A 16222-nucleotide genomic window follows, 5' to 3' on the forward strand; every position below is an offset into this window, starting at 1 on the left:
CACAGTATAACGAGTTCTATATCGACATAACCTGAAAGGCTGCTCAGCAAGGAAGAAGCCACTGCTCCAAAACCGCCATAAAAAATCCAGACTGCGGTTTGCAACTGCACATGGGGACAAAGATCGTACTTTTTGGAGAAATGTCCTCTGGTCTGATGAAACAAAAATAGAACTGTTTGGCCATAATGACCATCTTTATGTTTGGAGGAAAAAGGGGGATGCTTGCAAGCCGAAGAATACCATCCCAACCTTGAAGCACGGGGTTGGCGACATCATGTTGTGCACTTCACAAAATAGATGGCATCATGAGGTAGGAAAATGATGTGGATATATTGAAGCAACATCTCAAGACATCAGTCAGGAAGTTAAAGCTTGGTTGCAAATGGGTCTTTCAAATGGGCAATGACCCCAAGCATACTTCCAAAGTTGTGGCAAAATGGCTTAAGGACAACAAAGTCAAGGTATTGGAGTGGCCATCACAAAGCCCTGACCTCAATTCTATAGAACATTTGTGGGTAGAACTGATAAAGCTTGTGCGAGCATGAAGGCCTACAAACCTGACTCAGTTACACCAGCTCTGTCAGGAGGAATGGGCCAAAATTCACCCAACTTATTGTGGGAAGCTTGTGGAAGGCTACCCGCAATGTTTGACCCAAGTGAAACAATTTAAAGGCAATGCTACCAAATACTAATTGAGTGTATGTAAACTTCTGACCCACTGGGAATGTGATGAAATAAATAAAAGCTGAAAAATATAATTCTCTCTACTATTATTCTGACATTTCACATTCTTAAAATAAAGTGGTGATCCTAACTGACCTAAGACTATAATCTTTACTAGGATTAAATGTCAGGAATTGTGAAAAACTGTTTAAATGTATTTGGCTAAGGTGTATGTAAACTTCCCACTTCAACTATAGGTCCACTAGGATCCACTACAGTTGTAATGGGTCACAGTCTATGGCATTATGTTACATTGATTCTGGATTCATATCTATAGCATGAGAGAAACAATTTTTTTGACTGAATTTGGCCACTCAGTAACACTAGTGTGTAGTTGTGAGTCATGTTGCGCATGCTATTATGCATGGACGGAAAGAAGAGAAGAGGCATATATAGACAGGTGTGTTGTTTACAAGTGATTTACAAGTGAGAGAGCCAAACCATGTAGGTGACTGTGCAGTGCTACTGTAAATAATGGATTGAGCTTGCTCATCAAACCAACACTTAATTTTGTAGCGTGCAAGCAGAATTCTGTGGTCAATCCATCAATTCGTCCCAGTATCAGCACAGAGACAAGAGTAAATAATGTAATTATGTAATGTACATCAATTTGACACCACATATGAACTTATGGCCAGGTTACAGATGGATAGAGATTGGAGAGCAAACCAGACATGATGGGTTACACGAACATGGTTGACAAAAACACTATCACACACACACACACACACACACACACACACACACACACACACACACACACACACACACACACACACACACACACACACACACACACACAAGACTCTGAGTTAAACATGCATACTGCTGAACCCTGACGTAGTGGTACTGATCTGACTATTGTATTAGGCTCCACTAAAGTACAGTGGGCCAACAGTTTGTCCAAAGAAAACTCTGTCTGTCCTTTAGTTGACTCCTTGCTTAGAAACGATAAAATAAGATCAGGCCATCAGCATAGTGAACATATGAAAACCCAAACAAACTGATAAATATGTATTTATATGTAAGATGTAATAGGAACATTTTAGTAAAACTTTCTATAACAGTCATTGAGTTCTCAGCAAGAACAGCGATGCTATATAATTCTTCAAAAACCCTGACTCCTTCCACTCAGTCATGCATAGTAACCCCAGTAAAGGTGTGGTGAGTGGGGTTAAATTGAGAGGGGGAAGGGTTTAGCAGGCATCTGATGGAGTTCAGTGCAAGGGAGGGAGGGGAGAAGCATAATTTGAGCAGCAGTCATTCCAATCCGCAACAGTGGGCGGCCATCTTGGGCCCAGTGTGGCTCAGCAAGCTGCCATATTGGTGCAGTGCAGTGGATCATGCTAGGTGTTCTTAGACATATTAAGGCAGTCGTTGGCATCACTACTCTCCTCTCAACTAGGGCTGGTGGCTTTTGGCTGTGCTTTGGTGAAGGAGCGAGGGATAAACCACAGCACGTACCATTATAGGAAGGCTTGGCGCCTGTGGGTCGTTGGCGGGACGACCACGTCCTGTGCCGTGCTACACTGCCATAGTAAACATCTTCCGTGACGGGGGAGAGGTTCCCATCACTGTTACTCTCTGTGGTTATCTCTACAGGAAACACCAATCAGACGGTGGTGGTTAATAAAGTGCGCATGCTACTCATTGGTTGGTTGGTTCGGAGGTCTCTTCCTTGCATAACCTTTGATAATCCTTACTTATCGCTGGCCATAAACAGAGAGCTCAAAAGCAGTTCTTAATAATTGAAATATTCAGCTACATTTGTTATGGTGAAATATGCGTCTGTGTACCTTGTCACCGTAGCAGCCAGGGAACGTTCTAGTAGCTGATAATACTTTACATTGACTGATGTCTATAAGTAAGCTGTCAGTACTGTGAAGGCATGAGAATGGTTCAAAGACACAGAGGTGATCTGTACACAGAGAAGCTCATGGACGATTAAAACAGGAAGCAGAACATCTACTAGGGTACAGAGAACATCAATGCACAAAAACAATACAACTCCCAGACTCCTCTCTGGGGTAATGTGACCCGACTGACCAATGGAGGGCACCATAAGAGGGTGTCTCTGGGGCTGCGAACCGTCCCGGGGCATTCTTCTCCCCGTCTCCCGATCCAGCCGACCCCCAGAGGGGGTGTTCCCAGTCTTAAAAAGATCACACATAAAAATATCTAAATCTTCCCACAACTAGCAAAATGACTTCCAATGACTATTGCTTCAAATAAAAGGTCAACCAATCAAACAAGATAGAGGAAGTATTCTACTGTAGACACATTGCTGGACACAGGGGCCATATCATCCAACTGTGATAAAGGGGTTTGCGTACTTGATTTTTTCCATTGTACAAGTGGTAATCAGAACCAAATCAGTTAACTCGATTTTAATATTTCAATGTTAAGCTTTGATGAGAGACTACACGAGTGGTATTCCTACCTTGAGTGCATTGTGGGAGTTGCGTCGTCGTCCCTCCTCCAGCTGCATTTCAGAGTAGAGCTCCTCCTCATCCTCTTCCATGATGTCAGAAAGGTCAGAGCCCCGGCTGCTATCACTGTGGTACTCCTCACTGTGGCTGTAGTGGGCCTGACACACACACACACACACAGGTGTGAAATCATACTAGGATATCCAGCACCTGGACAAAACCATTGGATGTGAATATGTACCCTATTAAATTCTGTCTTTACCGGCCTGCCCAGCTCGGACCCTCTGAGGAATTCATCTACTGAGGCCCCCTGTCTCCTGCGGCCGTGACCATACCCTTCCTCATCCTCCTCTTCCTCGTCTGAGTTCTGTTGGTGGAAGGCCTGGCCCTGCTCATTGTAGACGACTCTCCTCTCCATCTAACACAATCCATAGGCAGATATATGTAACTTCAACAAACAAATGATCAGACTAGAGCTTTAACCAGGGCAACATTGATTGGCTTTATGTATGAATGACTTACTCTGCCACTTTCTGCAGCCACCCTCTGTGCTGCCTCGCGGGCTATGGCTTTGGCCATTTGGTCTGGGATGGGGGTGCCCCTGGGCTGTGGCAGGATCCTCTGGGGGGAGGGCGAGCGGTGGTTGGCAGAAAGGGGCGCCTCCAGGGTGTGCCCGTACATGGCGGCAGGAGGAGGCTGGGCGGAGGGGGAGTGGGTAGGGTCCCAGGGCTGGCTTGGGACGCCCCCATGCTGGACCACCTGCTCTTTGGCTTCCAGGTCTCTGGCACTTACTGGTCTCTGGTGGAGTTGGGGGGGTGGGTGGGGCAGCAGGGGTAGGCGGTGCTGGGGAATTGTATGGGGAGGATGAGGCTGGAGGTGCAAGAGCTGTGGAGGACCACCAGGGTGAGCGGGTTGAGGCTGTCGGTGAGGGTGGGGAACAAGATGAGGGGGCAGGGGTTGGAGGTGTGGCTGGGTTTGAGGACTGTGGTTAGGGAAGGGTTGTCTGTGAGGCAGGGGTGAGGGAGGCTGGAGGTGAGGCGGGGGTAGTTGGGGGTGGTGGAGGTGAGGTGACTGGAGGTGGGGTGGGGGGGCGTGGGAGTGAGGTGGAGGGGGCCCTGCGTGTGGTTGCTGAGGGGGCACAGGGGCAGGGTGAGGAGGCGGCAACAGTAGGTTGTTTGGAATGGGGGCAACGTGGGAGTCCTGGGACTCTCCCTGTGCTGATAACGTCCTGACGATGACCTCCCTGGCCTCTAGACACTGGATCCTGTTCAGCTCCACTGTCACATAGTCAGCCAGAGGGTACAACACCTCTGCTATCTGACAGGAAACACAACACACACCTCGGGTTGGACACAGTTGACATTCAGTTCATTGTTGCATTCCTTTCAACTGCTTTTCAACTGATTTGCTCTTAACTTCAGAGCAACGTCCACTAGTATAGACAGTTTGCCTAATACAGACCCTGTGCAACTCTACAAAGGGAGGATGTCCATATTTAATGTTCACCAGCAGAGGGAGTGAGAGTGCTTTCTAGGGTTTTCACAGGCCCTTGTATACAGAGAATACTAGCACTGACAGTGAGAGCTGTCTAGGTAGCACTGCTGAGCACTAAAGCCAGCAGTGATGTAATGACACAATTACACACACATCACATACTCTAACACTCGGTAGTTCACTCACTCTCACATACCCCAAGTGACAGCGAAGTATACCCTTACTCACCTTCTGTCCTTTGGCACACAGTTACTGACTCACCTTTTGTCCTTTAGTGCAGACTGCGTAACCAATGACGCAGGCTCCATTGGAGGTTCCACTGGATGAGAGGATAGGGGGCTTCCAGCGCACCTGCAGGACCCCTGGTGCCTGGCCACACTGCACCTGCACCTCCTGAGGTGGTAATGGGGGGCCTGGAGAGGGGATGACACGTTAGATACTATCTACATAGGTTTTACACACACAAACGGTGAGAGAGTGGAGGTGAGTGGAGCATTCATGAGTAGAGCATAGACCTAAGGAATCACGATATAAATGTTATGTAATATCCAGGCAATTTTGGGGGGATTGTTTTAAGAGTGAATCCTAAATGCATGAAACATCTTATCTGATTAACATCCAACTCTTTAGCTTTGTAATCAGTCTAATCACACTCAAACAGATATGTATTTATCAATATAGTATTTAAAAGCAATTTGGAATGTTCTAGCAATGTATTGTATGATCAAAAAGTGAAAGTAGAAGGCTGAAAGGAACAAAGGGAGGTGTGTGTGTGTGTGTGTGTGTGTGTGCGTGCGTCCGTATAGTCTGTCTATGTTTGTCTGTGTGTGTGTGTGTCTGTGTGTCTCTTGTGTGTGAAAGGCGTCAGTGTGGGTTGAGTGAGTACAGCCTGTTCTTTCCTGGTTCACTAGGTACACCATGCAGGACATCACAGTGATGTCACAGCTCAGGCAGAGGGAAATGCAAACAGATCCTGATGTGGTCATTTCAGTGAAGGATAGAGTGGGAGAGAGTTACTTCAGAAGATTTAGGTTGCATCCCACATGGAACCCCATTTCCTATATAGTCAACTACTTTTGACCAGGGCTCTGGTAGTGCGCTATATAAGGAATATGGTGCCATTTGGGACATAACTTTAATCTATGAGGTATATTAGCATTGAGCCAAAGGGAGGGAAAAGCTGAGGAAGTTACTCATAGTTGTTTCCTAGGTTTTAAAGTGCTGTTAGCTTGTTTTCATTCGATGTGTCAGTTGCACATGCCAATCAAAAGCTACTTCCTACTTTTCCCATAACCACCACAACCCAACTGGTCTACATTCTGACCTGATCTGGAATATGGTCCTGGACCTGGACAAAACATAACAGACATACATAGCACACGTAAGGACGTGAGTCATCTATATATCTATGGACGTTTATCCAAACTTTCTAGAAAACATAGATGACATATGAACAAATATATGTACATAAAACACTTAGACTTAAGAAAAGATCAAACCGGCCTCACCTGCAGCTTGTGTACAGAACTCCACAGCTGCCTCCTTCTTCTCCCTCTGTTCCATGAGCAGTTGCCATGGCACCTGGTGTGGCCGGGCCACCACCCTCACCTTGTATACCGTCATGGCCTTGAGGTTAACAAAGCGCAGCCTGTACCTCCCCGGCTTCACCACTGCATGCTCCGCCCCGTCCAGGAACACTGTGTGCCCATAGTTACTGTTGCTGGGCAACCATGAGAGCTCGGCTGAGTCGCGCAGGATGTCGTCCACACGCAGTCCATACGGCGCCACCACCACGTTGGCTCCCACCATCAGGGTGCAGCGCAGCTCATCCGACAGGCCCCTGTCTGTCACACTCTGCACGGACACGCGGTGCGTATATGTGTCCAGATCCAGCTTCTCCAACAACGACTTGGTCCTGTCGCCGTAGGGTATGCTGGCACGCACCTCGCCATCCACCAGCACGTTGTAGCAGCTGATTTTTCCCCATCCCAGGGGCACCATGGGGGGCTCCCAGGCCACAATGACGCTACGGGCCAACTGCTTGATCAGGGTGATCCTCCGGGGGTAAGGCACAATGTCATCGACCAGATCCTCAGGGTCCAGGGGCCCTGTGCCGTTGCTGCAGGGGTTGCTGGAACCCAGTAGCCCATCCTGAGGGGCCCCTCCATCCACCCCCATCAGGCCAAGGGTGATATGGTCCAGAGAGCCCAGGTCCTCCTCTCCGTCCCCTAGTTGGATGGATGGTTTCTCCTTGTCTTGGACAAACTCCACAAAGTTGGACGGGACCAGCCCTCGCTGGCCGTCCAGCAGCTCACCTGGAGCACACAGAGACAGACAGAGAGAGAGAGATGCTTATTATCAACAAAATATAAACCCACAACCATCTCTCTTCTGCAAATTACTCTACAAATCTTGTCCCCAAACACGTTATTCCAAACAATTCCATGAAAAAAATACCTTTAGAATGTATAAAGGAATTAATATTTATATGGAAATCTGGTATGTAAAGAATGGATCAAAAGAGTTGAGCAGAATATGGATATTTCTGTTGGGAGTAACATGTAGTATCACCCAGGATTTTTTGGCTGTGAAGATTTAATTGAGCGATTATTCAGTCAGACACAGTAACACCTTCCAGGAACCCTGTTCTGTTCTGACACACAGTAGCCTGATGATAGATACCATTCACACACGGCCGTCTCAGGGGGAATCTATGGCACGCTCAAGCCTTTAATGATGCCTGCTGCAAATGTTAACATCAGCTAAAAAAATAGACCATCTCAGTGTAAAAAGAGAAAGGAAAATAATAACGAGAGCCCTTGTGACTCAATGCAAGTGTGATCTGTGTTTTGAGCACTATTTTCCCAGGACAACATGACCCTGTGGTGCTCATCCTCAAGGTAGGGACTGTTCTCTCGGATCTGACAGAGAAGGAAGGATAGGGCTATGATGCCATCATCACTTTCTCCAAGAAGTACGGGGGGTTAAAAACCTATTCCTGCACAGTGGATGGAACTAAGGGTGTGTGTGAAATGGCACCCAATTCACTATAGTGACCACCAACCTCTTTCTCTCATCAGTACTGTACTTGCTTTTCAAAGAGATTGTCATCATATTGAGTGGACCAAAACGCAGCGGGAACGTGTATACTCATCTTCTTTATTAGAAGGAAAAAACACAAACAAAATACTTATACAAAATAAACAACGACGACGACGACGACGACGACGACGACGACCCTGTAAGGCTAAACGCTATACACGGAACAGGAAACAACTACCCACAAACACAGTGACAAAAACCCCTACTTAAATATGACCTCCAATTAGAAGCAATGAAGAACAGCTGCTTCTAATTGAAGGCCAAATCAAAACCCTGAACATAGAAATAGACTAAATAGACACAGACATAGAAATATACTAACATAGAACATTGCCCAAAAACCCCGAAACACACTAAACAAACACCCCCTGCCATGACCAAACTACAATAACAAACAACCCATTTTACTGGTCAGGACATGACAGAGATCCTGACTGTCCTCTCCCTCTCTATCTCATCATTCCAGTCAGTACAGTAGTGAGGCTGGGAGGCCCTAGCTCTCTGTCTGCAGAGGGATATGTCTGTGATTAATCAGAGCCTTGCTGGATTAGCCGTCGAGCTTCATGGCTCAGGCTGCATCTTGACAACAGCTTGTTCTGAGCACCAGTATCCCTGTGGTAAATACAAACCACTTCCTCCTCCATGCAGCCAGCCAGGCAGGCAGTAGCTAGGCTAAATCTAGGCATTATCACCCACCACCACCAACACCACCACCCATGGCTGCAAGTGATGATTCACCAGAGCTGCTGATGCAGGCTGAAGTCTGGGCCAGGGATGCTAGGAGGATTAGCGTAGCCATGGATGAAAAAGCCTTCATAAGTCTAATGAGATTAGATATGACGCGGGCCCTGTTGATACTGATGCCAATGGTGAAGTGTGTGTGTGGAATGTGTGTAGTAGTACATTTACATTTTAGCCATTTAGCAGATGCTCTTATCCAGAGCGACTTAGTCAGTGCATTCATCTTAAGATAGCTAGGTGAGACAAACATATATCACAGTTGGAGTAAGTACATTTTTCCTCAATAAAGAAGTTAGCAGCAAAGTCAAAGTAGTAGCCCTGGATTCACTCTCACCTTGGTAGAAACCGTCGTCGTCCATGGTGCCGTACACGTATAGGTACTTCCCAGCCACCAGGGGGAGCTCTGCCTCTGGGTGCTCGTTTGGTCCATCGTAAGGGTTGTAACTACACAACAAGAGAGAGGAGGGGGAGTTCAACATATTGATGTGCTCCTGACCACAAGATATACTGCAAGATTTTTATGGTGAAAAGAGTGCTTCCGATCTGCAGGTTGATGTACTTGGTAATCTAACTCTGGTCCAGGGTGTAACGTGCGGCTTGCTCACACTGACATAACGCCCTGGACCAGAGCCCTATCTGATCCAGCTGTCCCAGGTATTGTGTGACAAACTTAACAGTCCCACCTGTAGCGGGCGGTGCAGAGACGGACCGTGCCAGTGTAGCGAGGCTTGGACCGGGGCGCAGGGCTGACCTCATCCTCCATCTGCAAGAACACAGGGGCAGAGGAGCAATCATAGAGTTGCATCTAAATACTTCCACCCTTATACTCTCTAGTTCTACTTCTCTGACAGTTGTCACTGGAGAGTCATGTTTCTGTCCGGTGCTAAACCCATAGGTTTTACAGCTATAGCTCAGTTGACTGCTGTCATGTGCTATTATACAGCTGTTCCATGAATAGCCCATCTCTTGGTAAGAGCAGAGATAAAGCACCCTCATGCTTTTGCCTTGAGACTTTGTTTCTGAATGGGAAGAGAAGAGAAGAGTGGCGGTACCCACCTCTGAGGGGGTCGCCCGTTGTGGGCTGCTGGGGCAGCTCGTTGTCACGGTGTTGGGATTGACAGATAGCAGCTCTGGCCTGTCTCCGATCTGCAGTGAGCGGAGGAACTTCGATATCAGTGGAGTGTTTGTCGAGCTCTCATTGCCTGGGAAACATTGATTTCCACACCAAGTAAAGAGCATCTGTCATTCCTTCTGCTTTCATTCATGGTACAGCTATTGATTTCCTGTTCAGGGGAGTACACAGCAAACACTCTACAGTATATGGCCAGGACCTGGCTGTGCTCTTTCTGCCTGATGCATCTGCAATGCATTTCCCTGATGCTTAACACTCTCGAAAGACACAGATGACAGGGACCAGGACACAGCCATCACAGAGTTCTCGTCAACACACCCCTACACAACACCAAACCTAGGTAATTTCACATTTTAAACAAAAAGATGGAATTAAAATTATTGGTGGTTGGATTTGTTTCATCACACCACCAGTTACAACCATACAGTAGCATTTTCACTGCAGTAAAGTGACAGTAGAGGATATCTAGAGTAATATCTCAGAGCCTTCTAATCTATGGTATCTGCATTGCTGATTCTGCTGTATGTATTAGCTGGCAGGTTACAGTATGTGGGGTTAGAATACTAATGTGTTGGCTCTCATTAGCAGATGTCATATATCAACCCTCTGATCAATGAGCTGTGTTATTGATCATGAATATAGCAGCATTTCACCCATTTCCACAGTGGTCCAAATCTTCCTTGTAGTCTACCGTTGAGATGGGCTGAAGAGAGAAGCAGGACCTTACTTTGACTCACACCAGACAGTTTAGCTGCCAATTTACCTTCTCTATCTGCCACTCTCCCAACCTCACTCCAGCCGGCTTCTAGTAAAGGTCACTGTTGTGATAACTAGATTAAATTACTGTCTTGTTCCATTTTGAATTAATTAATTACCCACGCATAATGACTGACAGAGCCTCATCTGGAGCACAAACAAGATTGTATACATAGACTTTCAGAACTGTCCGCTGGTTTTGATTCTTGAGATACACAGTTTGAAACAAATGCCAGATATGATACATGTACTATGACTCTATAAGGCTAGGCTCTTTTCTGCTTCATATGTATGTCTTCTGACTGCACAATGCTCTTACAGAGGGCAGGGTTGGGAGCTCTCACCTTTCCCTGCCTGCACGGCCAGTCCGTTGAGGATTTGGGAGAGTTTATTTTCCAGGGAAAGGGGAATTTTTTGTTTGGAGAAAGGCTCAGTGCTGAAGATGTCCACAGTATCCGCCTCCAGACGGAAATCTTCCAGGCTCTTGGACAACTGGCCAAACTGTTTAGTCTGTGACCTGCATTTCTGCTCCAGGTCGCGAACCTTGGCCTTCCATGGACAAGGATTTGACATAGAGGGGAGGAGAGAGAGAGAGAGACGGAATCAATCAATGGAAGGAAGGTTTCTGTGTTCTTATGTAGCAAATCAAAGGGGATACACTGTATTACATTCATATTTTAGTCATTTATCAAACGCTCTTATCCAGAGCAATTTACATACATTTTCATACTGGTCCCCCGTAGGAATCAAACCCACAACACTGGCGTTGCAAGCGCCATGCTCTACCAACTGAGCCACAAGGGATCTATTACAAAGCAATGCATGTTTTATGTTAATAACATGTACGTAATACCTCTACATGACTATGAGTTCAACTTATCAATGGCTTAAATCCTTTTCTGGTGCTGCAGATATCAAGCCAAACCAATTACGGCACGGGATCCCAAAAGAGCCATTTCATATCAAAAACACTGCCTGCCAAGTAATCAATGTACAGTATATGGAAGAAGAGGCTGTGCAACACTGATACACTTTGATAACCAAAGCCAAGGACTGTGAAGAGTTAAGAGGCTTATAAAAGTATTTACATTAAAGACATTATCTAAGCAGCTCCGAGACGATGATTAGAGCCTTGAGTTAACAACCGTTGGGTTTTCTCTGAAAGCTAGAAGGCTCAAACCCCATGGCTTGCTGGGTAAGAGATAAGACAAGCCAGGGTCCTAGCCAAGGGGAAAGTTGGTTTTACCCAGCAATAAAACTAGATGTTTCAGAGTCAGAACACTGGGCTGCAAGATGGGCTGAGATACAATAACTGAGGATGAATGAACAGCCATCGTTTTCTAATGGAAACAAGGAAATCAAGTGTATTTTGATGTTACAGAACATCTGGGAGGTGTACCAAATGGCACCATATTCCCTATATAGTGCACTACTACCATACAGTGCACTACCATTGACCAGAGCCCTAAAGGTCCTGGTCATAAGTAGTGCACTATATAGGGAATAGGGTGCCATTTGGGACACAATTTTGGACTACAGTACAGAGGCAGAAGAGGATCTATAGTGTGATCCAGTACCAACACAGGCTCTGTTCAACTGATATAATTCAATCTAGTTCAATATTAGCATATGTATGATTGCCTAATTACCATAACATATGCACTGATGTGAATTAGAGCCCAAGTGATTCACTGAGACTTTTTAAAGGCTATAGGAAGGAAGTGACCATGGAGATGATGAACACTGGGTAACTAGATGTTTCAGGGTGAGAAACATAATTATCTGCATTCTGTCCAAATGGTTCTGTTCAGACACAGAAGAAACATATAGAAACACACAATGACATTGAATAAAGATGAAAGAAAACAAACCCCCAAATCAAACTGTTATACCGTATGCAATCAATGCATATGTAATACAGTAATCCGCGCAAAATCATGTCAATAAATTAGAAAAGAGAACCATTTCAAAACAAGTAGGTACGACGAGTCCCCTATGGGGAATATCATGTACAATTAATATTCCAAAAGAAAACACCCCAAATAATAACCACGACAGTGCTGAAAACCAGAAATTAGGGAAATGAACATTATGCCTAGTTCATCTTAGAGCCATCTCATCTCTGGGTTAACTGAACATGCTGTTGGAGTTCTCTGTGCACAGTGCCAGTCCTAATGCAGCTCCTCTGCACTGTAGATATTTCATCATCTGGATGGTTTCCCCCTGAACTCCTGTTGATTTTTCTGTAAAAGAGGTTTCTCCAGAGCCATTAGTGCCGTGGCTGGCATAAGAGCTTCTGAACTTAGCCTGAGCAACGGCAGAGTTCAGCGGTCTAATTGAGTCGTAAAAGAGAGAGTTATGGGCAGGTTGAGGTTTTGCGGACACAACTCTCTGGGTATTCCAGGCTCATCGGTGCTTAGCTCCCCACTCAACAAAAGCCTCCAAAAGAAATACAAATACAGTATAGAGTATCACCTGGGATTAACCAGGTTTACCTCAAAACTCTAGCTCTTCATGAAAGGCAATACGGATTTGGTGGATTTAAAACAAGGTATTTTTCTTATGCATCAATGTGTCTTGCATACACAAACAAAACCACATGTATCAGTCAATTGACAACCATTTTGAAAACAGCCACGGAAGCCATCCTCACTTTGCCCACCGGACCTCCATGTCCACTTACCTCTAACAGGTGGACCGCTCCCTCATGCTCTCTCTCAGCTTCAACCTGAGCCTGGAGAACACAAACACAGTTATATAGGACCTGCAGGTGACACAGTGAGCACTGCACATTCTCTCTCTGTCAGTAATACATCAAGCATACACTTGGCACAGCTCTTGGTACACTGCACACATAGAAGAGACAGTCTGAGCTGAACAACAACTCAAGAGGAACTGTCAGTGCAAGAGCAGACACATGCAGAACCCTCAGTGGTGTCAGCTCTGCACAGCATGAGCAGGAGAAATAGTCTTAAAGAGACAAGTTTACGGACTACAGTACAAAGGCAATGAATGCCTCACAGCTGTGGGGTATCTGAGGACAGGGGAGACTAGGCAAAACGGAAGGGGTGCTATGACTTCCAATTTAAAAACCTGCAACTAAGGTGCATCAGAAAAGCCTCATAATATCAAGCTGTTTCATCTAGATTGGCTTTGATATCTTGAAGGACAAAATGCTGTTCTACTCCAGTGATATATAATCTGTGCGATTGCTAATTATATGGAATCGCAGCGCAATAAATTAGGTAAAGGACAAAACAGACAAAGGACGAGGCCTCAAAGGAGCACGCTGAGGCAGATGCATACAAGCACACCGATTGAAACGCAGATAGGCATGCACACTGACAAACACACACCAATACTCAAAGCAAACATCCTCATTCAACTCTCAATAACACACACAATCACACACTCATTCCCGTCTCCCTAAAGTGACGTGCTTGGTTAAGTTTAGGCAGTGTCTCTGGGGAGTCTGATCTGTGCTGTGCTTGCAGTCTGCTCTAATTGCTATGTGTCTGTCATGGCTCCTCTCTAAACAGAACACACAGGGATTCACACAGCTCTCTAGGAGCTCAGATGACTGCTGCCAATGCAGACAGACACACAATCACAGGAGACTACTGATTATATGGCCCCTTTTACATTCCCATCATATTTCATATCCACAGTCTGAGTTGAACAACAACTCAAGAGGAACTGTTAGTGCTAGCGCAGACACATGCAGAACCCTCACTATGGTAGAATGTTGTTGTTTTTCATGAGTCATGAGTTACAGTGTTTGGGGGAACATTGCATAATAGTTGCACAATACCAGTCTCTCTAATCAATGCACACATACTTGACCACTGTTATCATGATGCATTGTCTTTAGTGACCACTGTGGTGATGGTTGGAGTCTAGGGCGGAGGCGAGGTGGGGTGTTATGGGCTTACCTTATGCAGAAGGTGGATCTTCTGCTGCTTGGTGGTGAGGGCAGCCAGGGCCTGCTCATGCTCTTCATCCAACTGCTGCCTCCTCTCAGCAGCCTCTTGCATATGCTGGGGAGACCAGGTCACAAACAACGCAGTCAATACATGTTCATATGCTGGGGAGACCAGGTCACAAACAACGCAGTCAATACATGTTCATATGCTGGGGAGACCAGGTCACAAACAACGCAGCAACACATGTTCATATGTGGGGAGACCAGGTCACAACATGGTCAATACATGGTCATAGTGTGGTAACTATGCCTTGAATGGTTACAACACAGTCCAAACACTTTTACAGCACCCATAATACCAGATTAATACATAAAAAGTCAAAGGCAAAAGCAACAAGAATGCTGTCATTTTCCATTCAAATGGTATGAAGTTTGTCTACCTTTGTTGACGCCATATCTAGTCCGACTCACTGATTCTTATGATCAATCACATACACTGACTGTACAAAATATTAGGAACACCTGCATCAGGCGCACCAGTTTGAGTTTGTCAAGAACTGCAACGCTGCTGGGTTTTTCACGCTCAACAGATTCCTGTGTGTATCAAGAATGCTCCACCACCACCCAAAGGACATCCAGCCAACTTGAAACAACTGTGGGAAGCATTGGAGTCCACATGGGCCAGCATCCCTGTGGAATACTTTCGACAACTTGTAGAGTCCATGCCCCGATGAATTGAGCATATTCTGAGGGCAAAAGGTGGTGCAACTCAATATTAGGAAAATGTTCCTAACGTTTTGTACACTCAGTGTATAGTCACCCACTCCCAAATGAGTTATTATGACTGTATCTCCAGAGTTAAGAGCAGCTGCCACCGGTAGGACTTGGAGTTAGGGACATAAGATGTTTCTTGGAGCTTAAAAACATAAAGCAGCTTATAAACTCTGACATTCATCTTTTTCTCTCTGGGAGAAGGAAAGCTTCTTTCTCCCTAGAGATGCTCAGAGGTGTCCTGAGCTGGCACTGCTTTGCATAATCACAAAGGAGTCTTAAGCTCTACTGGAGACGCAGGAGACTCCAGTGACTGAGGGACTGTCACTTGGCTCACTCTGTCAGATGTGGTTGTGGTCATTCAAAAGCTCCAAAATGGACTGGCCCGATAGACCTCTGGCTCTCATACACAGTGATCAGACGCTAGCCTACAGCTAACTGATTCTTATAATTGTCGTCATCGGTATCGTTATCGTCATCATCATCATCATCCTCATCCACAGTAACAAAGATGCAACTTCTCAGTTTAAGACTCCACTTATTCAGATTAGCCAACTTTATGGCAATATTATGTCAGTGAATATCTCTCTGAAATTGCTGAGGTATAGCACAATCTTGGTAACATGGTTATGCAATGGTGAAAAAGTAGCAACTATTATCCCTGAAACATTGAGCACACTGGAAACGAAGGAGAGTGCTCCACTTCAGGAAATCTCTCACTTATATTTTTTTCCTTCTACCTTTTCAGTCTTTCTCTGCTTTCTCCATCCTCATCTCTCTCCATAATATTCTCCAACATGCAATCTCCACATCCATACAAATCAATAGGCAATGAGAAAGTAACACACACTTCTTTTATTTTTAGGAGCAGGAGTCAATTTCCTCAGATGGGTACATTTTTCTCTCAAATATAGCCACTCCTTACAAACAGACAATCAATATTGAATGGAGGGAAGCAGTGATTTGTAATGAGAGCATATTTCACACTGCTATGAGACTGCTGCTGATTGCTATTGGCATACAAGAGTCTAATGAAAAAGTGTTTCCTGCAAAACAAATGACAAAACTCACACACTTTTATTGGGAAGTAAGATGTATTCTATAACTCATAGGATAGACTTTGTAGATATATGCAATTGTCCAATCGGGTTT

General features: G+C 45.4%; 1 protein-coding gene across 1 annotated transcript in view; it reads right to left on the reverse strand.

The window, feature by feature from the left end:
* LOC115159636 (RIMS-binding protein 2) overlaps positions 1-16222 on the reverse strand; it is a 74240-nt gene that overhangs the window by 7146 nt on the left and 50872 nt on the right. Inside the window, exons 4-15 of the mRNA XM_029709555.1 lie at positions 14310-14414; positions 13061-13111; positions 10722-10926; positions 9546-9691; positions 9173-9252; positions 8824-8933; positions 6155-6961; positions 4908-5059; positions 3675-4469; positions 3415-3570; positions 3164-3310; positions 2770-2875 (exon numbers count right to left, since the gene is read on the reverse strand). Of these exons, the coding sequence (XP_029565415.1) occupies positions 2770-2875; positions 3164-3310; positions 3415-3570; positions 3675-4469; positions 4908-5059; positions 6155-6961; positions 8824-8933; positions 9173-9252; positions 9546-9691; positions 10722-10926; positions 13061-13111; positions 14310-14411 (2857 nt within the window). The 5' untranslated portion in view covers positions 14412-14414. The remainder of the gene's footprint in view (positions 1-2769; positions 2876-3163; positions 3311-3414; positions 3571-3674; positions 4470-4907; positions 5060-6154; positions 6962-8823; positions 8934-9172; positions 9253-9545; positions 9692-10721; positions 10927-13060; positions 13112-14309; positions 14415-16222) is intronic.

The sequence above is a fragment of the Salmo trutta genome, chromosome 23 (assembly GCF_901001165.1).
Source record: "Salmo trutta chromosome 23, fSalTru1.1, whole genome shotgun sequence".
Lineage (NCBI taxonomy): Eukaryota > Metazoa > Chordata > Actinopteri > Salmoniformes > Salmonidae > Salmo > Salmo trutta.